Source organism: Sturnus vulgaris, chromosome 3 (genome assembly GCF_052056855.1).
Source record: "Sturnus vulgaris isolate bStuVul1 chromosome 3, bStuVul1.hap1, whole genome shotgun sequence".
In the NCBI taxonomy this organism is placed as follows: Eukaryota; Metazoa; Chordata; class Aves; order Passeriformes; family Sturnidae; genus Sturnus; species Sturnus vulgaris.
Window position 1 is genome coordinate 48,761,839 of NC_142245.1, and position 27,814 is coordinate 48,789,652.

General features: G+C 38.3%; 1 protein-coding gene across 1 annotated transcript in view; it reads right to left on the reverse strand.

The window, feature by feature from the left end:
• UST (uronyl 2-sulfotransferase) overlaps window positions 1-27,814 on the reverse strand; it is a 151,261-nt gene that overhangs the window by 40,340 nt on the left and 83,107 nt on the right. The window contains exon 5 of the mRNA XM_014885200.2: window positions 16,471-16,624. Coding sequence (XP_014740686.2) covers window positions 16,471-16,624 — 154 coding nt within the window. The remainder of the gene's footprint in view (window positions 1-16,470; window positions 16,625-27,814) is intronic.

Consider the following 27,814-nt stretch of genomic DNA (forward strand, 5'->3'; position numbering starts at 1 on the left):
CAGGCCCAACAACCTCAATGTTCTCAGCCTGTTTTCATAAGAGGTGCTCCAGCCCTCCAATCATCTTCATGGACATTCTCTGGACTCGCTTCAACAGATCCACATCCTTTTTATGTGGAGGGCCCTAGAGCTGGACTCAGCACTCCAAGTGGAGTCATAAAAGAAAAAGTCATAAAAGGTAGAATCTCAGTGCCCTTGACCTGCTGGCCACACTGCTTTTGTTGCAGTACAGGATACAATTTGCTTTCTGGGATGTAGGTGCACATTTCTGGCTCATGTCTAGTCTCTGATCTACCAGTACCCTCAAATCCTGCTCCCCAGGGCTGCTCCCCCATCTGTTCAACCCCCAGCCTGTATAGATACAAAGGGGTTATCTTGACTCAGGTGCAGGACCTTGTACCTGGCCTGAACTTCATGAAGTTCACAAGGGCCCACTTCTCGAGCTTGTCCAGGTGCTTCTGGATAGCATCCCTTCCTTCCAGCTACACCACACAGCTCAGTGTCATCAGCAAACTTGCTGAGGGTATGCTCGATCTCCTCTGTCAGCGTCACCAAAGATATCAAACAGTGCCAGTTTCAATACTGACTCTAGGGAACACCACTTGCCACTGGTCTCCACTTGGACATTGAGCCACTGACCGCAACTCTGAGAGTGAACATCCAGGAAATTCCTTAACAACCAACTAATCCATCCCTCAAATCCACATCTCTCCAGTTTAGAGACAAGAATGTTGTGCAGGACAATGTCAAATGGTTTGCACAAGTCAACAGATACATCCAGCAATTTATGCTCACAAAAGATCATTCTAGAGAACAGACAAAGTTAATTTCTGATAGGCAACAGCCTCAGCCTGGAGCCAACTGTGAGGCTGAAGTCAGTGGGCTGAAAGTGGACAGATGCCCCTGGTGGGTGAAGGTGCTCCTGGTAGGGTGGTGTCACCACATCTAGCAATGCAGTGCAGCCTTGGCTGCTCCTGTCCCAGCAAGAAACGATGCTACAGAAGACTCAGGTCTGTATCTATACCAGGTTACCATTGGTCCAATCTGTTAAAAAAAAGTTCATATCCACTCTAATTCACAGCAATGCTTTACTGCTCCTACTGTCAGGAAACCTTTACTAGTATCTGATACAAAACCACTCTAATGTAATTCAGAAAACGACTTTGTCTTGATCTCGATGAACTCGAAGAATAGCTGCAGGACATATGCTTCACAGCATATTTTTATTCACCTGAATATTTATATTTCTCCACAGCAATTCATTTTTAAGACCACCTTCTGGACTCTTTTCAAATTTTCAGAAGTCCTAAAACAGAACAATTTCTAATTTAGGCTTTTTCAGTAAAACCAGAAAAGACCCTGCCAGTGTCTTAGTAAGTTCTCACTGAACAAGGGAATTAAGGTGTCATGAAGGGAATTAAGGAATCATTTCACATCTCTGGCTCCTGGAACCCAGCATCTTGTGTTTACCTTGAAATGCCGTATCCCAGAAACCACTTGTGCTAAAATATTAAAAAAAAAAAAAAAAAAAAAAGAAAGAAATACAGAGGAAGTCATCACGTAACACTGTGGATCATCACTTCTCTAATATACCACCCTTCTAATGCTAAAGCATCAATGCTCAGCCAAGTATATTGTAATATTACGACTCTGTGACCTGTATTAACAGCAAGTCGTGCTCACAACTGAGCAGTAATATGCATGACCAGATTACTCAGAATGAGAAATTACGTAATGAGAAAAACCACAGGACATCACAGAATGGTGTGGATTGGAAGGGAAGTTAAAGAGTGTCTAGTTCCAACCATCCTGCCATGGGCAGGGACACCTTCCACTACACCAGCTTGTTCATATACAGAAAAGGGCTCTCTAGAAAGAGCCTAAGTCAGGAAAAATAGTCTTGAACTGAAGACAGTCAAACATGCTGTGGATAAAAAACCGGATAAAAACAGAAGATTGCCTGAATCTAGCTAATATTAGACAACACTGTAATGAAGAACACAATCAGCATCAGCAGAAAAACCTCTCTATCTTGAGACAGATCTTTAATCCAGTCACTAAAGATGTGATAAACATCCTTTGTTCCCAGTACAAAAAAAAAAAAAAAAAAAAAAAAAAAGATAGGATGATTAAGGACAGGAAGCTAAAGACAGGCATAAAATAGCTGGTTTTCTTACTGAAATGAGACACTGAGTAAGGTTGCACAGCATCTGTGCTGAGACAATTCTTGAGAATAACAAAGAAGGGTTAACAGAGAATTAGCAATTTTTTCAGAGAACATTAATGGGAGCAGATAAGAAATCTGACCTCAAGGAGATAACAGAAGAACTCTATAATGCTAGAAGACATTCAGCATTAATAGCCATAGATCCTTACAACAGGATAGTCTGGATGACAAGGAATGCAACTGGATTTAAAAAGAAAAACCCAAATCACCAAAATAACAAAAATACTAAAATAGAAATGATATATTTATAGAACAGAGGTCTATCAAGGGCTATTAAACAGAAATACGTGGCAGCAATTCTGTTGGTAAGCTGAAGGATGTCAGAAGCTGGGAGGACATTCAAGGGAGCAAGTCCCCAGTTTGTACTGGCTTTCCCAACTGGGCTGGATGGTGTTCGGGTCTCAAGAAGGGCCTGATGCAGAAAGTTCACACCTCCACATATGACACAGTATCATTTGCAGCTACCAAGGAATTTTAATGTTTCAAAATATAGCATTCCCTACAATATAGAAAAGTCTGTTTTAATAATGAGACATTTCTGTAGTTCACATTTTTCTCCCATTTTCTTTCCCAGGCCAAACATTCCCATTCCTTTAAAGCCTGACTGCATACACAGAAATTATACTCAGCAGATTTTAGCCCAAACCTCAAAAATGCTTATATTAACAGAAACACATTTAAATTCTATGAATACCTCAACATCCTGAAGCTAGTACTACACTTTGTTTTTGGCAGAGGTCCACAAAACCAGTTTAAACAATATAAAAGTTTAAAAGAGGTTTATTAGAACAAATATCAGAGTTCTATATACGAAACACATAATCAGAGAAAAGAAATCCATGAGCCAAAAGGAAATGAATTCTATTATCAATGAGCATTAGGTATTATCGCTTTCATGTATCCCAACAGGAGAGGCAACACAAAAGACATCATTCCATTTGCCTCTTTTTAAAATAGGATGTAATGTGACAAGAACGGGGAGGAAAATGCTTACTTTCTGCAATATAGATCATCAAAATAGAAGAGTGAAGAGATGGAGAAGGAAAGATATGCACCACAAATAAAAAAAAATTACTGTAGGCATCAGGAAAGAAATAATTTTTAAAAATTATTAAGCTTCTCCTAATCTGTGGATGCAGCAAACTTTTCATATAAGAAAATAAGCACTCACTAGCTAATACATGTTTTATTTCAACATACTGCTAAGTTATAGCTTCGACTGTCTGCTGTCATGAATTCCAGTGATACAATTCTCTTTTGCTGAAGTTAAAGAGAAGCTGTATCCAACAGTTCCTGATACACCCCTGAAATAATCCAGTCACATCTAGTATGCTGTCTAGCAAAAAAGGAAAAGAAACCTGTTGCTGACCTCTGAATTAAAAGAGAGAAAATATATGATTCATCATACAGTACGCATTATAAATTTCTTTGGGTTTGACCATTTTTTAAGATGGATGGTAAATCTCAAAAACCACAGTGCTGACTTTTTTCTTAGAAGTTCCTCGTAGTACCAAGGTTTAAATATCTTTTACGTCCCCTTGACCAACCGCATTTGTGGTGGCACTTTCACACAAACCTGTTAAATGGTGAGGAAACAGCTAGAAGTTTGACTTCTGGGCCAATTTTACTTTCTTATCAATCAGTCTTCTGCCTAGTGTTGACTGCCTTGGAATCTCTCCATCTCTCAGGGCTGAAATGCAAAAGGAGCTGCAGAGCAGAGAAGAAAATCATATTGCTTCTGCATGTGGCTTCCCTGCTGCTACAACTGGAGACGGTTTCTGCTCTGCTGTCCCTATCTAATTTCCCTAGTTAAAATCTTCCTCTTGCTGAACAATTCTAATGCTTTTCTGGAAAATTACTAATACTTTGCATTATTCATAGCACTGCCACTCTGAATAGAAGACAGAAAATGGAACATATTGATCCCACTTTTCAGTTTGACAAGACTATCACTGTACTGACAACACCAAGTATTAAAGAACTAAAATTACAAGGTTCAGAGGCATAAATAATGATACTATTTACATTTTCTTCTACTTTCTAAATCTTCAGTCGTTTGCTAAAGTTATTTTCGATGACTATGAAAAACAAAACCATACTTCCCTCCCTACACAGAAACCCAGAATCTCTCAATGCCTTCATCTCAGGTGTTATGGCTTCAAAAAGCTCAGAAATCGACAAGATCAAGTATAAAATCATGAAGGTTAATAAATGTGTTAGGAAGAGGAAAAAAAGTGTAAAATATGCTTTTCTCCCCCCTTTCTTTTTATCAAAAGATTACATTCTGAAGGATTTTTTTGGATTACATTCTTTGGAATTACATTCTGAAGAATTTTTTTTCCCTTCAGCCACTGATGAACACTTTAGTTGTTTTTTTTTCCTTTCAAAGAAAACAGAAAATTAATTTTGAAGAAAATAATAATCTCATTTAACAATCCATCTTCACCATGGAAAGTTTCCTATTTGCCACCAGTTAGTGGATTTTTCCCCAAGAAGAAGGAAATTACTCTTGACAAGCTCAGTTATGAATAGTGGCTGGCTTTGCTTGGATCAGAGTTCATAGGAAAAAGTTGTGCTCAAGGTAACCTGAATAGACTGTGTTTCAATAACTCACTGAGCAGTAGCCAGCTTTGCTGAAACAATGGCAGTCCATTTTCCAGAGTCTAGAACAAACAATCAGCTTAACACCCTTTGTTCGGGTTTTTGGGCAGTTTGATTTTGACTTTATGTAAAGTAACTATATTTACAAAGAATAGAGGAGCTTTGAAAATTCTAGCAAACATGGAAAAAAACCCCAAAACAATGCTTGGAATAATAGCCAGAAAAATCGAACATTGCTTTTATTTCAAAGGAGAATTTCACTACCTTGTTACACAGGGGATGCATTTTCTCAGCTGACACAGCATGTCTACTGCTTATTCTGAAAGATGGAGTTACATTTCATTCAAGACATGCACCGACTATCCCTGTGATAACTCACAACCATGTAATATCATCAGCAAACTGGTGAGGAACATTTTTGAAAAAGGTAATTCAATTTAAAATAGCCATCTTAAGGCAAAAAACAAAAACACATTTGAAACAGCTGATGCCTGCTTCTTGGGGCTTTTCTTTCACATTTCTACCTTTAGGTAATATGGGATTACAAGGAAGATTATAAAAAAATTATTTCCTGGCAGCAGTAACCTTCTTTACTTGACTGATTATTAATGAAAAAATGGCCAAATGCCCCGAACCCCAACCCAGTGACAACAAATACAGTTTATCACACTCTGTTCCCTCAATTTTCTCCTGGCAATATTTTCTTACCAAGTTATGAAAAACTTTTTATTTTTCCTTTTGAATTTGATTAAAATTCACCACAAAAAGGCTGAAGGAATCAGCCTTCTGAAGAACTCCCTCTGACCATCCCTCAGACGTCTGGGGTTATTTCTGTTGGCTTTCCAGTTCATTAAGTCTCCAAGATGCTTTCAATCCATCCTTGTTTCAGGAAACAGAGGCCATTAGTCCTTCCATTGCCCTAAGCAGCGAAACTTGCCTACTCGTTTGATTGCAGCTGCTTATCTCTCTGGCAAAGAAGCCAATCTGTCACCTCATTGTCTGAAGTCCTTTCATATCTCCTAAGTTAAAGAAGAGAAGGGAGGACACCTAAAATGGGTCTGGAGCATCCATACTAGAACTGTTACTCCAATAGAAGCTACTAGTATGCTGAGAACCTCTCAACACAATCCACTCTTGCAAAAAAAGTCTTTAAGAAAAAAGGAGAGGAGAAGAGAGGAGAAGAGAGGAGAAGAGAGGAGAAGAGAGGAGAAGAGAGGAGAAGAGAGGAGAAGAGAGGAGAAGAGAGGAGAAGAGAGGAGAAGAGAGGAGAAGAGAGGAGAAGAGAGGAGAAGAGAGGAGAAGAGAGGAGAAGAGAGGAGAAGAGAGGAGAAGAGAGGAGAAGACTGTAGCAATACCTTTTATGCCAAGAAGGAAAACCTGATTTCTGGAATACCCGACACCTGAAGAGCACTCCTGAGGGAAAACACAGAGCCACTTGCCAGGCAGGGCCAAGCAACCAGAGGGAACATTACAATCCATCTGCCAACACAAACCTATGGCCTTTGGTTGTTTTTGGAGACACACAAACACCCATCTCTCCATCATAGGAGCATACTGAAGCAAACAAAATAAGAATAGACAGCCTCTGAATTTTAGACAGACTATTCCCCAGTTCAAGTCTATTCTTTCTGTAAGAAGAGAAAAACAAAACTTAAATTTGCTCCTCAGTCCTTCATCTTTACTGCTGTACTAACAGTTCTTTCCCTGATGGGCAGGCTGGCTGGGAAGAACCTGCCATCTCCCCAGCAGGACAAGCAGCTCAGTTGTATCCCACAGGATATTCAGGCATCCCACATGTGCCCCAGCTCAACTGAGATGAGCCTCGGTGCCAACCAGAAAGGAGCAAGCACATGATGCTCCAGCAGGCCTTGGGGTCCTTGTGAGCTGGGACCAGGATAAGGCACAGAATTTTACTCTGCAGGGTATAATAAACCTTAAAAACTTCAGAAAAACTGGAATAAACTAATTATTGAGTATGTCTGGGCACTGAGGCCCCCTTTTTTCCACAAAATGCCATCTCTGCTTCCATATGGTTTCAACATAAACTACTTCAGTCTTAAAAATAGTGACTTCACAAGTGTGACCCAGACATCCTGCAGCCAACAGGGGAGTCCACACCACCACCAAAAAATTACACGATAGGAAAATATTTTGTTGTCAACAAACACCTAAGGCTCAGGACAGCTTTGGATGCTTGTATAAAGACACGTCTATCCCTCACCACGTCAGCCACTCACCATGGGCAGGCAGTTCTCCTAATTCTACCACCCTACATTCTCCTTGCCATCCACCACCTCAAAGCTTCAGCTTTTTTTAAGCTAGGAAGTTCTAGAGATCAGGATCTCTGCTTGTTTCACTTTGCTGGCAGCTCTGACAGCCAAAAAACTTAGGTATAAATCACAAGAAGGAAAGAGGAAGGAGAACGACAGACAAGGAGTAAAACGGGCTAATAAATTCAGTTTTATTTTCATGGGTTGCCAGTTCCTGCAGGTTTTGACACTTTGAGTGAAGTGAGTATCTGACTGCTTGAAATTACATTATCATGCCACAGCCTGAACACATCCAATATGCTGGCAGTAAGAGGAGGGCTGTCTCTCTCTGCCCTTCCTCTGTCAGGAGTAAAAGGTTCTGCAGTTTCCTTCCCCATCCTACTACCGATAAAAGTGTTTTCATTTAAGGTGCCAAAGCACAATGCAACAAGGAAAAGAAAATAGGCCTACTCCTTAGCAAGGAATGTACTTAGGAGGTTTTACAGTATGGTTTTCTAGGGACAGCTACCATGATTTCATTAAACAAGTCTTCAAAAAATTGTTAATTAAACATAATTTCAAAAGTCTGACTCCTATTCCTAAACACACACACACACATATATACATTATTACATCATATTTTTAAAGACAGACTATTTGCTGGTCAATGCCCCAGCTATGCTATTTATGCCATGTACAAACTGTAACTTTAAAAATTATTTTAAAATTTGTACTAACAGAAGGTGAAAGCATTCTTTTTGTTCTGTATGATAAAACTTTCCAGTTTTAAAAACAACTGTATTCCAACTTAAGACAAACAAAATATCAATCAATAACTAGTTTTACTTGATGATTATTAAACACTGATTTCGGGTTCATAATGCCCAAAATGCTAGACTGTGCACTGAAGGTGACATTCATACCACTCACAGATCCTCTTGTTTTCATTCACCTGAAATAGTTATTTGTCAGCTAAATATCATTGTTAACTCATCCCTTTCTGGGAATCATTTAAGTGTTATCTGCTTAGATGTGTCTTCTTGATACTTTCACATTAAAAAAATACATGAGAACTGAAAATGAAAATACTCAACTCGAAGCTTAGAAAAAATATAAAACACCTGAAATTCACCCATACTGAAACATCAAAACAGAGACTTCACATTTCTGCAAAGTATGCACTGAAACAAATGTTTTATCCCACTATATTAAGGATTTTTACATCTTCTGGTATCTTTACTATTACAGTGCACAATGTAAAACCATGGATGCAGTTCATACTTTAAATGAATTTGCATCTTAGCTTTTAACAATAAATTTGAGAGTAGTCATGACAGCATCAGTTTAGAATTACAAAAATTAATCTGATTGGCAGACATTTAAGACAACAGTCTTATATGGCATATACCCAAGAACACTCAACTATTTTAAAGTGAAGAAACAACACATTCAACGGGAGATGTCTGTAACTATAACTACTTTATATAAATCACCTAGTAGTAGAACTCACTTGTAAGCATGTAATTATAAAGTTTGCTTTTGAGTCACCCAGAGCAGAAACCAATTTCAGAAAATCGCTACTGGCTATGAGGAACATTTACCATACACACAGGACCTTTTATTGGATACCCTCGAGGCTTTGGATTTGTACTGATCAGATATTTGCTGTGGAAGAAGTGTTGCTTTGGTAATTAACAGCCCTTGAGGGCTACACAGTTGCACTTTTAAAAACTGAATAGAATAGAGTATTTCAGTTGGAAGGGACCTACAAGGATCACCTAGTCCAACTGCCTGACGTATTCAGGGCTGACTGCGAATTGAAGAGTGTTAAGGGTGATGTAAAAATCACTCTTAAATGTTGACAATTAGTATTGACCACTCTTTCTAAGAAGCCTTTCCCAGTGCTTGACCATTCCCTCTGTAAAGAAATGTTTCCTAAAATATTTATTTTTTGAATACATCTAAACTTATTCACAACAATGACCAGCAAGGACTTTCACAGCTTAATTACACATTGTTCAAACCATGGCATCTTTCTATTTTTTACTGGATCCAGCAACTACCCATTCCAATTGTAAACTTATATTAGTCTTACACTGAAACAGCTCAAAAGCAATCATCCTTAAGGCCACTTTTTCATACCTCCCAAAAACCTGTCTTCTCATATCCTTTCCCTTATTGACTTCTTCCTCATTTGAAGAGCCCTAACCTTTGTCATTCCTCATATGGAAATTATTTTATCATTGCTCCCACCCATTTGTGAGTGTTTTCTAGTTCTTTCAATCCTGTTTTGGGAATGGGAGGTGTCCTGGTTTAGGGCAAATTTGGAAGGAAATACCCTAGGACAGGAGGTCACAAATATCAAATGGAAGTAGTCAAGTACAGACACTGGAGATTTATATACAATGAAATTCTCTGTATTGCTCTCTATTGCTTTTGGTTTGCCTTTTTTGACCACTACTGAGAACCAAGCAGATGCTATGGTAGAACCACCCAACACACAGAGAAAATCTCACTCCTAACCCTGTAAAAGGCTTGTCAGAGTCCATCAGTTTCTAAATGAAATAAGGATTATCCCCCACAAACTGCCTTCCCGCTTCCACTGAAGGCAAGGCTGGCTTTTGTACCTGGGCTGCACAAGAATGCTCTTTTCTGTTCTTGTTCAGTGATCCAAAAATAGATCTCCTGAAAATGTAACACAGACATACCCTCTTCTCTTATACAGTTTACATGGCCTTAAAAAGTTGGCATCAATATATTAGAATCTTTGTTCTGTGGTTGGGATTTTCCGTTCTACAAACAGGATCTTCCTATAGAGAAGCTAGAGAAAACTATTTCCCCAAGCTACCACAAAACCCAAAAAGCAACACAAGAGAGAATATCAAGAACTGTTCTGTATTCACGCTCAGAAAGCAACAAATAAAAAACTTAGCAAAATCACCATAAAAATGAACGTTCATAATTTTAATATAGCAATTATTTATCTTTAAAAGATCGTAAGTTCTTTTACATATATAAATGTCTTGAAAAGCACAACTGAAACACAGTATATGGTAAGACCCTGTAATAACGTTACATTTAAATAAGATTGTGGATACTTAGTGCTTGGACCTCTACTACTACCTTGGTTTCTGATTTCCTGTGCAGTTCCTTAAAATCTGCAACAGCCAGAAATTTTCAGACCACTACAACACTGCAAGAAAAAAAGCCTCACCTTTTTACATTCTGAAGCAATATCTTGTTGTTACCTGTATCCTGTCTCCACAAAAAGAAGAACAGCAATACAGAATGGTATCATTAAATAAAAGCATGGTATTAATCCTACATTTTCTATGAATAGAAGTATGTGTTGTTAATTACATGGAAGTTTTTAGTGTTGCAATCTTAACAGATGCTATATTGCATATTTACTAAGTGCAATTGACTCAGACTACTGAATGAAAACAGATTAGGAAGGCACATTTTCTTGCTTTTGTATAAATGCGTAATGCTGCAATGTTTGGAATGCAAACTCTGCAGGGGAACATTAAAAAAAATTTGGTTTGTAAATTAAAGTCACTGAAAAGTAAATGTTAGCCATGAAAATATTTCCTTTAATATTATGTTTTATAAGTTGTTTAATCAGTCACTCCTCCAGCTGAGGCCTGAATTATCATTAACTTTGTGGTTCAATAAATTATTAATACAAAATGGGAGAATCTAAGGGAAAATGGTGCTTTAAAGTGCACACAATAGATGAGGAGCTGCAAAAACGGGCCAGAAATTTTGCTGTGAAGAGGTAATGCAGCAAACGGGAACAGCTGGAGACTATTAAAAGCACTCATTAGAGGGAAGAAGCAGCAAACTGTTCTAATTGGGTCAGCTGACAGGTGGCTGTGCTTCAGCAGCCCCGTCCCAGCCGCAGGGATTGGTGCTACTGTGTGATCCCCAAAGCAGACCCGCAGCTGCAACGCTGCACTGCAGCATGTCCAGTGACCAATTCACACCACCCCAGCACCAGCGTGTTACACAGGCACTGAAATGACTACTGTGTCCATGGGAAAACAGAGGGCACAAAATGTTTAGCCTCTTAACTACAGCTTGGAACCCAGTAAGTGAAAAATGTTCTTTTTCATTTGTATATTTAACTCCCCAATATCTGGTATGCACTGCACAGACAAAGGCAATTAATTTTTACTCTGCATGCCTCAGATTTCTAGTCCAAACAATGTTAACCAAGTTATCAGAGCCTCCCTGAAATTTCCCAGGTTCAATCAAGAGATACTTGTAGCCCCTCTTGTGAGGTCCTCAACAGGAAAATCAGAGTCATGAGCCCTCTACTCCCTCACTGCACCAAATCTGTGAGCAGGCAACTCTCTCCTGCCCCTTTTTAAATGGAGAAACATTCATGAGAGTGACAGTCACAAGATGAAGGCATGGGCTCCACACCATGGCTTCTCCTGGAGGCCACATCTCTGGCAACTGAAAAGCTTGAAGAAACTTATCTCAAGTCATGAAGGAGAAACCTCAAGGATGACAATTCATAATATATTTACCCATGGCATTAGGCAGATAAACACATGAAATAAGACTGCCAATTGCTGTCTGAAAACCAGTGTAATTGGTAAATAAGTATTTTTCATTCTAGATTGAAATTGGAGGATATAAATAATAAAACTAGTTAAATATATTTACTGAATGTTCTTATATTAATGAAAACCATGGAAATCAATAAAGGAAATTCTCAAGATTTAAGACCAAAAAAAATGCTCTAGAGTTTACCCATTCACCTTTTTCTATTATTTTGTTTGAAATTTATGGAATAACCTAAACAACATTAGCTTAAGTATTTAGCCATAAAAGCTAACATTGCAAAAGGAATGTTTTTCTTCCCTATTATAAGAAATTTGATGTGAAAGTTCCCTAACATCACTTGAATTTTACTTCCCTTCTTTGCAGTAATCCTAATACACTTTTAACAATTATTTTAACATTTAAAAGACAAAAGGACAGATGCTCCTTTATAGGACCACTTGCATGAGCAATCTTTAACATGAATGCGGGTGAATACTGTTAGACTATTGTTAATTTTTGCTGAGAAAAGCATACTTATTTTCAGAGATGAAGTTCAAAAACTCAGAGCCACCCAGAGATGCCGTGCAAATTTAACTGCTAATTGTAATGAAAATTCGAAACATCCTATAGGAAGATGACAAACTCTTATCTTACTGAAGGAATTTTTAAATACAAAAATTCTCACTTCTGATACATAGCTCAGAAATATTTTACTGGAGTAAGCTAGGTACCATGATATTCATGGGCCTAACAGATCAGAATCCCATGTAACCAGACTTTCTGCAATTCAAGCAACAGCACACAGCCCATGCTGCTTCACACACTCATTCAGCCTTAATAGTCTCAGATCAAAGTTTTACAAAGTATTAAGAAGAGATGAAAACCCTATATATGCCTTTTTTATATTTGATGTCGCAAACTGAAGCTGTAATAAATACTAGATAATTACAAACAAGCCTTCTGGAAGGAACAATTTTAATATAAAGCTTTAAAATATTGATAGTAGTCCCTCTTTATCAGGGGTGCTTCCTACCTTCTGAACTTCTATGCCCTGACCTAAATCGCATCTCACACATATTTTTCTTTTGCTTGGTACCTGCAGCACTCACAGCTGCACTGATAAAGGTTTGCTTGGTTTATTGAAGCATATTTACTCTAAGAACTCTAGTTCAACCTGAAACACATTCACTACAATGAATTTAAATTAAATTTTGTGAATTTATCTCATTTTACAGGACCAGAATGCAGGGTGACAGTCACATCAGTGTGCTTTAGACTTGACTCAAGGTGCTCACTATTAATTACCTCTCTGCCATGCTCGACACTACTATGCTGCCACTATTTATTTTGGGGAAGCTTGGAAGTGATTTCTTCAGGCGACTAAGAATAACTCACTCCATCAGTGAAAATGCCAGGTCAGGGGAAGGAGCTGGTGGATGTGGGTAAAAAAGTCTCACATTGCAGCAGCTGCGTCTGTTGTATCTGACTCATGAATAAAAGGCTTGTTTTCTATCCTGACTTTCAATTAAATTTTGGTAAACACAGACACTTACCAAAATGTTTAGAACACTTTATCTGACTCTTGAATGAATGGTTGTGTTTCCCAGAAGAAAGTCAAAGCCTGAAGCTCTATTCAGAGAGAATTTCAAGTGATGAGTGAATGGCAGAAATTTTTGTCTCTGCTTCTGACCTTCTCAATGTCAGCAGTTCACATTTTCAATGTTAAAAAAACAGCATGCAAGGTACTACAAGACTTCAAGATATTCTGGGTTTTTTTCAGCTCCCTCTTTTTCTTAAGGATCAGAATTGAGGGGAGGGAATGCTTCATCAAGGGCATCACAACCTGGAGTTCACCAGACACAAAACTTCATCTTAAAATGCTTTTCTTCCCTTAAGAGCCTGCTTTCTAGAGCAGCTGAGCTTCCACACCTTCAACTGCATTTTGATGGAATATGGATACTGCCCTCAGTTTTTCAAGGGAGATGGCCAATGTTGACAGCTGTTGATGAAGATGACAGGATGGCCTGGAAAGGTTTCCAGTTGCCCACAACACCTTCCAAGAGACAGGAAGCCAAGAACATAATGGTTGATAAACAGATACATATCTTTTGCCTGTACACCCATGTCTTGTGGTAAAACAGAAAAGTAATGTTTACAGCTTCTCCAGTCCATTGTGCAATTCTATAACTGCTATCAACACAAGGCTTCTCAAGTACTCCAGAAATTAGCTTAGTGTCATGGATCCACCAGCAGTTATGCGTTTTCCTGGCTGTTGATCTGAGGCATGATGGAAGAAGAAAAGTAAAAGCTCATATCCTCCTCCTGCTTTCATGCATCTATTCATGGTCAGGCATAGGTCATCCCAAACAACTTAGGTTTAATATTGCGATCAAAGTTGAAACTATTTAATATGCTAAATCTAAGCTTATCCTTAAATAGTCCCCCGTAAAAAAGACTAATATTTCATGGTGACTTTTGCATTTAAAAGAATATCAGGGAAGAACTGCAAAAGTTATGGGACCTGCAATGAGGCCATCCATCAGTCCTGTGCTAAGGTGGCATACTAGCTTATGCTCAGAGGTAAAACCAGCTCTGATTTTCTTCACAGCTAGATCTCACAATCAATTTTGCAGATTTCTGAAGCTATGATTCCAAAATCCCCGATACCTGAATTTTAAGAAAGATGGAGCTGATTTTCTTGCACCACTGAGGAAAAGATTAAAATGCAGTCATGTAATGTCTGATGTGGTTGGATAGCTCAAGTGTTAAAAATGCTGAATATTCAGGAGTGGCTTTTGTGAAAACTCATTTCACTGGCAAGTGGCCTATATGTTACTGTCTCTCTCTTTGAGCAGCACAAGTGACTGCCAAAGCCTGCCAAGGAAGGATGGAAAACAGGTTCCAAAATGTTACCAGGATTCTAACACTGACTTAACATCAAAGAAAATAAAAACGAAAATGAAAAGATAGTTTTTGTTAAGGATGCTAATGGTGCCTCAGATCAACAAACTCCCTTTTGAACAAAATTATTACTGACCTCAGACACATTTTATTTCTTTTTCATTACAGCTTTTGTACTGATCCGTGTATGCACAGTTATTTGCATATGCATATAAATTATTAACTTCATAAAGAACATACCAATGCCAATGAAAATGCAAGGTAATTTCTATTAGCTTTTAAACCAAAACAACAAGAATTAGATCTATTTGATTCAGATCTGCTTGAGGTAAAATTTCACTGGCTATACATATCATGTCTCAAGCTGCACAGTCAGTAGTGAAATAATACCAGGTTTTTACAGTCAGTCATAAGAGATGCCAATCACTGCACTTCAAATGAGAAGGCACTCAAAGGAAAGTACAGACTCTACCATTCACTTTTAACATTTCCAAAAAAGAAAATGTAGTAGTGTTATAAAGTTGTAATAAAAACCCTCACCCTTCATTAATTTCCTCAACCCTCTTGTCCTATTCAGAGATGATGAAGCAGAAGTCCATGCACACACAACTTGCAAATCCTTCCAGCTCTCCATGCCAGGAGGTCAAGACCCACTCAGCCAACATAGGGACCCTCTTTACGATCTCTAGGCACATAGCAAATAAGAAACCCTTCACAGTTTATACCTGTATAGGAAATGTCATTGAATTTGAGGCTATTAGACAGTTATATCGATACTTCCCCCTTCAATTACACATAATGTACAAGTCTGTTCACAAGGCTCTGCATGACAAACAACAGAAGACAAAAGGAATTAAAACAGCTCTGTAACATGGGAAAAAACCCCAGTCCTCCTTGGATTAATCCAGCTTCAGCTGAACGATGTTGTGTGGCAGTTGTTCAGAGCTCTACTCTCTACAGCTCACCGCACATCTTGTACTCTACTTCCTCTTCAAAACCCCACAAAAACATCCTCTCTTTCTCCTCCAAAAGCCACAGACATATCTTGTTTTGACATTATGTCTGGCTTGCAAGATCTCATAGCAGACCATCAAGCTGACCTGTCACTGCTGTTTCACTGAACTCTGCAGGTTCAAGTATGCCTGAAGGCTGAATCCAATCAAACTGGATCTCCATTAGAGAAAGGGCAAGAAGTAATCCCACCATTTTGCCTTTTTTGAGAGGCGTCTGTTCATGCAAAAAGATCAATATAAACCAAACTAGCCACCTCCCTAGCTTCTGTGTTTCTTATTTAGTATTCATTCAATTTAGTATTCATTCACCTACTGCCATGGGACCTTGGTATGCAACAAAAGCTGGCAGGTGTTGTCACAGTTCAGCAGTCGTACAAATTTACAACTTATTATGAATAGCTTATTCAGCGTTATTGCCATCATCTTAACCCAAAAAGGATAAAAGGCAATAAAACCAAAGCAAGAACTAAGATTAGAGCCCTGGTGTAAAGAACATTACAAACAACTTAGAAGCAAGAACATTAGAGACTTGAGCTCCCTGAATTGCTCTGTTTCTCAATTTTCCTCTGAGGCTGCAGTTACAGACATAGTCTGAAGCTAAGACTCTGTCTGAATATTCACAGTGATACATATAGGCAGAATTATTGTATTATTTCGCAGTGCAAATCCAAATCAATTGAAGGACCATAATTCAATGGTGGAAATCTGGAACTTGCTGTCAGCTTATTCAATATCTAACTGAACTAACTGGCAACAATCTACACAGTAAATCTAGGCAAACTAAGGATCAGGCAAGAAAAGACAGGAAAAACACAAGAGGGAAGATGATGCCTCAGTCTGCCACTTTTCACACATCCAGTCTAAATAACAGGACTACATAACAATGATGGGAAATTGGTATTCAAAACCTTTTATTGAAACATACCAGGTATCTTTCCTCCTGCCTCATGTTGGGGGTACGGATCATGTGATTCTGTTCACCTCGCCAGTCTCCGAAACGTCGAAAAAAATAATTGGATAGGAATCGGTTGACGGGATCTCTAATAATATTGATGTACACGGGCTGGTCTCCTCCAAACCTGGTGGGAAGAAAAGGGGTGAATCTCATCACAAGGTTCCACACAGACATGTATCTATTATCTCTCATCCAAACGCTTTCAAATTACTTCCTCCAGAAATTCAGAGCTTTTACAAGGTGAGGAGTGAAACTGAAAATCTTACAACTAGTTTCTAAACCTTTGTAAATGCATGTAAGATCTCTCTGGGTGAACAGTAAATATGGAATCACATTAAGCTGTATGTGTACTACAAACATTTTAGTTGAAAACCATTTTTTACATTGTATCAACAGTTTTGCTTCTTGAGCTCTCTCCTTGCTGTTTTCAGCTGAAGAACCTTCTGCAGATGAATCACAGAATGATCATTTCTTCTTCACACATTTCCTATCTGGGCAGTCATGCTAGAACAGGCCATCACCCAACAGTAACTGCTGTAAGCCAGCCTTGGATCACCTTCGCCTGTACAGTAAGTGTAGTAATGTGCAAAGGATTTTCAGCTTACTTTGAAAGCTTTTTTTCCAAAAGCTTTCTCTGGATGAACTGACAGATATGCATGGTATTTCCAACTTTTTATTTGCTGGAACTTGTGCAGAACCTCATCCCCTCACCTCCAGCCTGCATCACTGACTGGATTTGATGTTATTTCATCGTTATGCAATACATTATCCCTGTACTGCACTTCATGAGCTTTTTTTTTTTAAGTCAATATGAAAATTCTTGCTTCAAAATAGAAATTAAAGTATCTCAAGAACATGCAAATCCAAGGAAGAGGAAAGGGTAATACCAGCTGTGTCCAGTCTTGCACATAAGCAAAACGTAGCATAGATATCTGCAACTTAGAGAGGAGAAGGTAAACCAGAGCAACTTCACCACCTTGACTTTACCCTCTTGTATGTCTCCTCCTAGTGTTAAGACAAACATCTTCAGTTCAGTAGCTGGGATTCCAAAAGAGGAAAGGAGGAAAAGCAAAGTTGTGATGTTTGTGATTACACTGTATTTTCAGAATGTTAGAATACCAACTGCGTATTTGAGATCAACACACAGCATCAGGAGAGCAGGCCTAGCTGGAAGAAAAAAGGGGAAGCTGCTTACACTGTTCCATGGTCAAAATTAAAAAATGTATTTACATGGAACAGAACTACAAATTCTGTGAGACAAAGAATAAAATAAAACCTTCCTAGACTGAGAAGTTCATAGGATAAATTCAACTTGGAATCTTCTTCATCTAAGAACATGGATTATGCTTCTCCCTTCTGTTTTCTCAATTTAGGTGAACATTTCTCACTTAAGCACTAGCTATGCTTTATTTTTGGGAGCTTGAGGATGTAACTGTATTTAAGTATTTAAATGCTATTCTGATGATTTTCTGAGTCACGATTTATGTAATTTCTTCTAAAATCTAGATGAAAAGAGAGAAAGCTGAAGACACCCTTTAAATTTAAAAAACCCCTCTCAGTTTCTCATCTTTTGAGGTGATGAATAATTGAATTTGTATAATAAAAGATCAGGACTTCTCCTGATATAAATATTAAAGAGGCAGCAAAATTGTTTAAAATTATGAATTCTAGTAAAAGACAAGAGAAAAATCTCAAAGTTTAAACCTGATTTTTATTCCGCATGATTTCCCAGACTCCTAAATACAGTCTGCAAAGGCTTGTCTATGAGTAACTATGCCTATCAGTAATCTCATTGACCTCAGTGCTGCAGGATCACTGCCATAATTTGAAATTGCACAGACAGCATAAAATTTTAAACCAATCCAATTAAAAAAGCATATGCTCCTTGCTTCCTGATTAGTGCACAACCCAGTTTGGACATGGATGTGCAAGTGAAATATCCTGAATTTATATCCTGAATTCTTCTCTAAGCTTATCTTTGCTGCTTTTTATCTTTATACAGAAATAAAACTTACATTTACAAAAAAAAGGCAATTATTTCTGCAAATACCACAGGATAATATGGGCACAAAGCTTTGACAATATTTACTCAAATAGAAAGCTTTGAGTGGATGACTTGGTCTGGTAGTTTTGAAAACTAAACTTTTCATGTGAAATTGCTGGAAATAATAGATTGCATCTAAATTACTGAACACATTATCTTCCTGCTGTTTGATGCAGATAGCAATAATCAAAAGTGAAGGAGGGCAAAGAACAGGGGAAGCAGTAGAGACAGTAAGAAGTGATGACAGCAGCAAGTTGTCTTAAAATAAAGACAAAGATCACAAGATCATAGAAGAAAGAGAGCAGGGATGTCCTGCCCCAGGTTTTGTAGAGGATGTTAAATGCTCATCAGAAGAGCGAAAAATGAAAAATCAGACAGCTAATAGCTGTCTTGATAGAAATTTTCAATACATATTGTCTTTTCCAAAGTAAACGGAGGGGTCAGATTGCATAACCAACTCGCCATATTCCCAGAGCTCATCCTTTTGCTGGTAAGGTCATGTTTCTGAACATGAGAACAGAAAATTCAGGACCAAAAGCCCTGAGAAAAGAGGCTCACACAAGCTCATTCATCCCAAGAGACAGCTGAGATAGGAGGTCACTCTTTCACAAATGCTACAGAAGAACTTCCATTTCCAAAATGGAGACTGCGTGTTCGCCACCTCCCCAAACACAGGACAGCTCAAATTTCTGATTTTCTGCACAGTGTAACCAGCTGCTGTACAGCCAGCTGCGGATTGCTCCACCAGGCAACAAGCAAGGAATTATTAGAAAAATCGTGTATGTTCTGGTCTCTATTCAAATGTGCATTTTTTTTTAAACATAGTTTATAATACTTCAAATTCCAACCATTTGTTTTTATGGACAGTACTCAGAGTATTTTATAGAAACGAAGCAGTACTTACATAGCTTAAAAAAACCTAATGGTTAAAAAAAAAAATCAATTACCTTAAGTTATTTAGAGGAAAAAAGGGCAAATCAATGCTCCATTTATTCAAGTATGTTCTGCATATTTTTAGATGCCTATCAATCACAACATATTAAATGCTCTCCTGAGTGAAACTTTTCAGATTAATAACACCTACATGAAAGTGCTCTCGCAAAAAGATAGATATGTGCTCTCATTTTGTGCATCACATCACCTTATCTGCACTCAAACACCTACTGTGAAGGATTCAAAATGGGACACGATCATATTTTCTAGGCCTGAATAGCAGACTTACCTTCTCTGAGTGGGATCATGACTGGATCCTGCATGATAAAGTTGAAAGTTGCACAAATAGTCCCATCTCCAGCAGCACATTGGTGCAACTGGGAAGAGTGGGTCAGGATACCACCACTCCAACCAGAACACTGCAAACGGACACACCAACCCCCACAACACTCCTCCTGTACTTTATGTCCCCCGATTTATTCTATATATACTCATAAATCCCATTAGTTTTAACTGATCTGCTGTTGAGGGTATATTTTTGGAGTCCTCATAAAAAACTATTTGCAAGCTTCAATCAATGATATTTAGCTTCATTAATAATATATTCCCCTATGTCTTTTTTAATAAAAGCAAAATAAAAAAATAAAGCCTGAGAAGTATGTAAGCTTGGCCCTTCACATTTCTGATGAACTTCAATTTTATTATTTACATGACCAAAATCTTAATTTAAAACCATTTATAAACCCCTTGCAAGTTAGGGAGAAAAAAAATCAACGAAAGTGATTTGCTTGGCTTTAAAACGGAGACTCTTTTAGCTCCTATTATTTTTGTTTCACTTCAGGAGGCTGCTGCCTTTGCATTTAATACAAAACTCTTCACACAAGCAGAAGATGGTTTCTTAATTCTTGCAGGTAAAGCACAACTCCTCAAGGAAAAGATGATTCCTAACATATTCTCTGTAAGAACTTTATCTGCCTCTTACTCTTTTAACACACAGTTTCCCTTAAACAAAAAGGGTGGTTGCTAGAAATTCAATATAATGGAAGCAAACAAGAACCAAGAGCCACATAGTATTAATAGGAACAGGCATATAGTTCCTTCTTATAAAGGAAGCACAATTTCCTTTTATAGTGCCATACAACTGAGAATCACACACAGAGTACAACTGCCCAGCCATCTTTATTCACCAATTATGTTAGAGCTCCATTACCTGCCCTGCAGCACAGCTTCATGGAAAGATCATGGAAAAGCACTAACATAGAACCTTCCCCTTTTTAGGACTTAAATAAGATGCAGTTACTTCAACATCTACCTTCTGAAAAAGGTATTTTGGAATATAAGTTTTCAGAACATCTTGCATCAGCATGAACTTGTGGCAAAGCAATCCCCTGCACACAAGACACCAGCCACTTCTGGGATGCTCCAGTGATCCTCCTCAAGGCTGAGCTGCAAAGAGGAATGGGCTGAGGTACTGCCAGCCTCCATAATCAGGAATTTGTTTATCTCCCTGCTCTTGTCTGTAGTGCCTCTCTTGCAGCCTTCACCCTCATGCTGTCATGTTTTCAACCTTTTCCTTAGAACTGGTGGAGCTAACATAGGGTATTTCTCTACTGACGCACCTATGTCATCTATATGGTTATTTCAGTCATAATAGCACTGGCATAGCTGAACTGGAACAAGAACTATGTAGAGCAGACTTTAGTTAAAAACTTTGGCTTCATGAGGCCTTTTTCCTTCCTTACAGAGTACTAACTAGGCTGCCTCTCCCCAGCAAGCTGAAATAAAAGTTATGCCAGTCTGCATTTTGTTATTGCTCTCTAGTTTATCCCAGACACAAAACAAGCAATGCAGAGAGATGATGTAATTACCACCCCTGGAAGCATTCAAAACACAAAGATACAGCACTTAGGCATGTGGTTTAGTGGTGGACTTGGCAGTGTAGGTTTACAGTTGGACTTGATGACCTTAGCAGTCTTTTCCAACCTTAACATATCTATGATATAATGAAATCAGTATTTTCATTTCAAAACTGCATCTTGGACTGGCCTGGCCTTCAAAGGGAGGTGTATGCAGGAATACAAAACGCCAAGTGGTTTAAGGTTAGCAGTTAAATAGTTAAATAGTGCACACCCCTCATCAGTCACCCTTTCTGGGCCTGAGGTTTCAATAGCAGAAATCTCAGTTTCTGAAGTGACGAGTCTGGGTCACATCACTGTAAAATTATAACCGAGTCCTCTAGGAATTATTTAGTAAGCTGCCTCAGACCAGCAAATGGCTAAAAGATAACACTGTAAAGATGGTATTTTTCTATTTCACTATCCTTCAAATCTACCAGAATATTTTAGGCTGCATTTTGTCAGTCATTCATGCATGCTAAACAGTGAGCGTCTTTTTTTTACCCTATACCTTTCATTCTCCTGAGGATATCAAAGTAGTTCAATATGTAAATTCACAATGAACAGCACCAACATGGATAAGTATTCTGCATGAGTCCCATGTAAAGGAAATACTAATTATGTTTTCATTTATGTAATGCAAAGTTACAGCTGGAAACAAATAAGAAAGTAAACACTAACTCTCCACAAAGACTAACAGCAGTTAAACTCTGCATTAATTAAAATCACCTAATTCCAGATACCAGTATTTAAGACTTTCTTAAGGTCTGGCTTAGGATCTCTCTGGACCTCTGATTAATGTTTCACTGTAATTCAGACATGCAAATGTTGTGCATTATATTGAAGAATAGAAAAACTAATTACAAAGTATTGCAGTAAATTTCCTGCAAATAGTAGAATAGCTGATACAGCTCTCTGGAAAGTATTAAATCAACAAACATGATAGGAAGAAAAGATAGATTTTCAAAATTGAGTGCGACCACAGATTTGGCTGAGGAAGTTCATTCACATAAAATCTTGGGGCTCAACTTCTTAGGAAGGTCATTATGCAAAGGATGCTGCAATGTACTTAGCACTGCATATTCAGCTTCCTGTATGAATACATTTATCAAGAGAAGTATGGGTGACTTCAGCCATTCTGTGGAAATGGCTCTTGCAGAGAGCAACTCAATGTTAGGAGTGTCCATATGGGAACTGAAATACAGTAAATTGTGTGTAACAAAAAAAATAAATCATCATAACTCGGCAGTATATATCACGTATGCAATCTACATATAAATATCAACATAAAATATAAAAAAATCAACATAACATAAAAATCAACATAAGTGAAACTTATAACATGGCTGCCCTGTCACATGTGTGAAAGTTGTCCATCAGAGAGGGACTGTGGACATCACTTGCTTGAGGCTTTGAACCTGCACGGTTTATCATGATAACCTGTGATTCAGAAGCTATGTGCAAAGGGATAGTATTTTCAGAAAGCAAAGCTGCAAAAAGAGAGAATAATGATGGGAGTGGTTTGCTGGTAAAGAGCCACTTGAGCCACCGAGCAAGAAAGACATATGAAAACATTTTGCAGTGTAGTAGGGCAAACGAAACCCAAAGCATCTAGAATCTGAAGCAGAGCATATTCACAGGGAAGGAGTATTTCTGGCACGGACATGCATACTGCCACATATTATCAGTAGTGTGGGCTTACAGGTCAGAATAATCCCAGTTTCCCTTTTTCTGAGAAGCAGGAGGAGAGAAGAGCACACCTGACACAGCACTCATATGACCATTCACAGAGTCCATTTTCAGAAGAACATGAACAAAGTTCAGTGCAGCATCATAGACATGATTAAAAAATTAAAAGCTTCCAGCTTGCAAAGAGAATGAGGAGGAAAAACACAGAAAAGGCTGAGAGTTGACCGCATGACAGTGTGTCTGTCAGATATCATACAAGAAATTACACAGGTGAAAAATTTGATGAGTCTTCCATAGTGGACAAATGCACTCAGAGATCCAAGGAAAAAGAGTCAATTTGACTTCTCTAAAAAATTAGGAGGAAAAATAACTCATAAATTACTGTCTGAGAGAACAATTCACTATTGAAAGAATTTATCAAGTGCAGCAGATTCTCTGTTACTGGTGATTTAGGATCAAGACTTCAATTTCCTTCCTGAAAGATGTAAGTTTTAGGTTTAAACTTATTTATCAAGGGTAACAAAGCTTCCAAATTACTCAGAACTGTCACCGTCCATCTTTTTGCCTGAAGGCAGGATCAGCTATGCAATTGCCACTACTAGCTTCAAAATCCAGAAGTACAATCTGTTCTCTTGCTTTGCTGTCCTTGTTCTAACCTTTTCCTAAATGTCTGATCTAGAACTTGTCATTACTTATTAAGAAGCTCTATAATCCCTTTATCTTTGCAGAACCTTTTAAATAAAAAAAGTCTGAAGTGTTATGACAGTTCCCTCTTTCCCTATCTTCCATTTGTTTTTCTTTTCCTGTGATTTTAGGTAAATTTTTTAAACCTCTGATCATTCTTCTTATTCTCTTTTGGACCCCTCTGGACAAATCATTACCCTTCTTAAATCAAGTTACTGCCAGACTTGTAATCTGCAGTGTGAATGTGAGCATGGAAGCTGAACAACAGTAAAAACAGGGTAATTGAGGAGTAATGCCTCACCCCACCTTCAGTAACAAGATTTCAAGCAACAATTTCTATTCTGAGAATATCATATTATGAGCTGAATGAAAGGTACAAAGTCCATTATGCAAAGAACACAGGAAAGCTAGGGGAATAAAGTCTAAATTAAGTGATCTTAAAATCTGTGGAAACACCACAAAGCAGTACTTTTTAAAAAAATAACCCCAAAAAAACTCTGCTTAGATCACATAAAGGTCAGACTGCACATTAGATTTGTTCTTAGCCTTCCATCAAGTCACAGTTAAAAAGCATCATTACACACTCATATTATTAAAAAATGTAGTATAAAAAAGGAAAAAAATATGTAGGAGGGATTACAGCACCATGTGGCCATTCATGAAATGTGTACTTTACAAGGCAGACCTCACATGATGGTAGAAAGTGTTTCATGATGTGTTAGCAAAAAGTACAGATTATAATGAACACACAAAGACACAGTGTTAAGGCCATGCACATGAGTTTAGCCGACATTTCCCTACTTTTAACAGCTTATCCAGAAGGTAATTTTTTTTTTGCTACCACATTTTTAATGACATTTCCCTAAATGTAGATTTATTTTTTTTTTAGGGAGAAAAAAATCCCACAACATAGAATTACTTTAGTAGATACTTAGGCTGCAGTCGTTGTTTCAAGATGTTGATTCAAGGAGGCATTCAAAGAGCCCAATCCTTCCCACAGCTGAGCTGTACAGAGTTAGTGCAAGCTGACCCAACTACTGCTCTTTGTACAAAATATACCTGAGTTTGCATACAAAATATACCTGAGTTTGCATTCTAAGGGTCATATACATTCAGCATCTTGTTATGCCAGCTCCATGCATTTGCCTAACACACTCTTTTCAAATGCTAGTGGAGCATGGTTAACACAAAATAGCCATGTTCCACAAAAAATAAACACGCTGCATGGCATTACTTGTTCCAAAGAAAAGAAGAAACAATAATTCTCAAATTACTAAAAAACTCTGTAGCTAAATTATGACAAAAACCGCATGACTCTAAGACAATGAAATGGCATCACAGAATCACTCTGGTTTTACTGACCTCCAGTCAGAATATAAAAAAAGTGAAATTCTATTTCCAAATCAATAGACCAAGGGTATGCATACATCTGTTAAGTCATTGCAAAGGTGAATCATACAACCCTTCCAAATTATCAGGAAGCCAACATGCAAGGCTTCCAAACACAAGCTGCCAGCATAGAATGTGCTTCAGCTTTCAAACATGAAGCTTATTCACATTACAAAGTTAATTCATCAAGATTTACCTCCTTTTTGTTTATTAGCTATAGGCACATTTTGCAAGAACAAGGGAATGGTTTAACATCAAAGTGCTGCGTTAAAACACAATTTTTAGAGCTGCTTCTGCATGAGAAAAAACACAGAGAAAATGACTAAAAAAAAAAATCTCAGCAACATTCAGAAATCAAGTTTTCTGTTGGGCTTATCCAGACTAAATTTCCCTGTCCATCCCTGCCTTCATATAGCATGTGATTTATTGCTACCCATAGGTCAGAATTCAGGTCAGAGTTGAAGGAAAATCACCAACCTGACCAGCACTGCTGCATGTGACACTGTCTGCTGCTACAGCAGCTCAATTTATTCATTTTTATTAGTTTATGTTGGCCATTGTATCTGCACAAAAAAGTAACAAAAAAAAATTCGGCAATGCTGATACAGACTGACTACCAAAAAAGGCTTGTTTCAAGAAAAAACAAGAACTTTACACATGAACTCTGCTAATGGAAAACAGAAAACTGGAAATACTTCTTATGTTGATTCTAGGGACTAGAGGAAAGCTCCTTCCCTAGCAGAAGACCTAACAAATCTTTCTCTCCTCCCCCAAACCTGTCTCCCCACACCTCTCACAGTGAGCAAGGACACAACAGAGCCGGGGCTGGCATCCAAGCAGGGCACAAGGAGGTGACTGCTGGCTGTGCCCAGCAGAAAGTGCACCAGCTCTGTTTTGCACGGCTTTCCCTTCAGCAAATGTACCTACAGTGTGGTTGTCTCAGAGTCCTCTAGTGATGTTTGCAATGTGGTTTCCAAGTGGCCAACATGTTCAGAAATTATTTAGGAATTCAGGAGGAGAGAGGATGGAAAGACAGGCAGAACACCTGGAACTACTGCATGGCTCTTCTTTAGAAACTTATGCCAAAAGCAAAGTGTTGTCTCCGGCCCTCAAGCATATGCACACATATGCTAAATACACACCTAAGATATTAAAAACTGCAGCTGAAACGAAGAAGAGGGCAGAAGCCTAACAGCACCAAAAAGATACTCCTGACACAGTAGTGCTGGGTGAAAATTCATCTTGGCTGCGAACAAATAAGATATACTGAACTGAATTATAAAGGCTAATTAAACTGTAAAATTAAATAGGAACAGTGCTTTATCTCTGCATCTCCTTAGCACATCATAGGAAATTCTAAAGGAGCTAATTCCTCAGTGGCCTATAGCTATGCAGAAAGTAAAGAATTCATGGCTCCAGTGAGACTTGAAAAAGCCTGTTTCATTTTCTGGGTGATTGTTTCAATGCTTCTTCCTTCTCCGACTTCACCCTGCCCTGACCAGCCAGCCTTCAAACAAGCAAAACTCACCAGTCACTGACAGAGGCACGCCATTAGGTTTTTACACACTCACCTGCAACATTCACTTATCCCTCGATAGGAAGGAACTCCCAAGCTCCCTGCTCTGCCTGAACTGGGGTCTGTAAGTGCATGTCCGGAAAATAACAGTTTGATGTTGGAGAGAGAACATGCTGCCTTCTCGTGACCAAAACAGGAGTTGTGCAATTCTCCACATTCCTGACTCATCCTTACCCAAAACCATGGCCTTGCCACCCCTCTCTGCATTCCTGCAAATGTTCCTCCTGCTTCTCTGAAATCTGTGAAACTTGGAGCGCTCACCAAGTGTCTTGAGTCACTGCCCAATGGCTGTTACAGTTAATTCAGCACATTACTGAGAAATCAAGGGGCGGCTTCTCCACAAACTTGAAGCTTCTTCCTGATTCATTTTTTTCTCGGACTAAATAGATGACAACAGGCACTTATGATAAAGCACAGTGAACAAACTGCAGTTATTCTGAAATAGCTTTTTATCTCCCTGCAGGTTATTCTGCTTTTTCACAGCTTCTGCACACTCCAACACTGTACTGCCTGGATCTACCAGCAACACCTGGAATCTCAGCAAATATATCAACATATAAATCTTTACCTGCTTAGAGGCATTATTTAGTATTTGCTCCTGATTAACACTTTGAATGTTTTCCCCAGCAACATTAGTATATGAACTTCGAATCAGAAAAAGACAATAAAAGCCCCAAGCCAACAAAAAACCAGCACTACTTTCTACTAAAGAAACAGTCTTGAAATTGACTGGATGGAACAGCCATCCTTCAAAAGCATGGGGTCATCTCCTAAAGCTAGACATAACTGCACTGGATAGACTGGAAACAGAAGCTGCAAAACACTTTGAATAAAAGCTTTCTCTGTGACAAGGGTTATGTAGAAATTCCCTAACATGAAAGAAGAACAAGAATGTTTTATCTTCTGTTTGAAGCTGGAATTAATTACAGTTATATCTGTAAAAAGTCACATAAAATTTGCTTTCATATCTTCTTTTAATATTTATCCTTTTGTCTGCCTCTTTGCACTACTTCAGATTGAGAAAAGACAGTATTGAATCAGAAGATGATGCAGGAGAGTAAAGGAGAATTCATTTACTCAGCTGAACTAACAGGCACTCCTAAA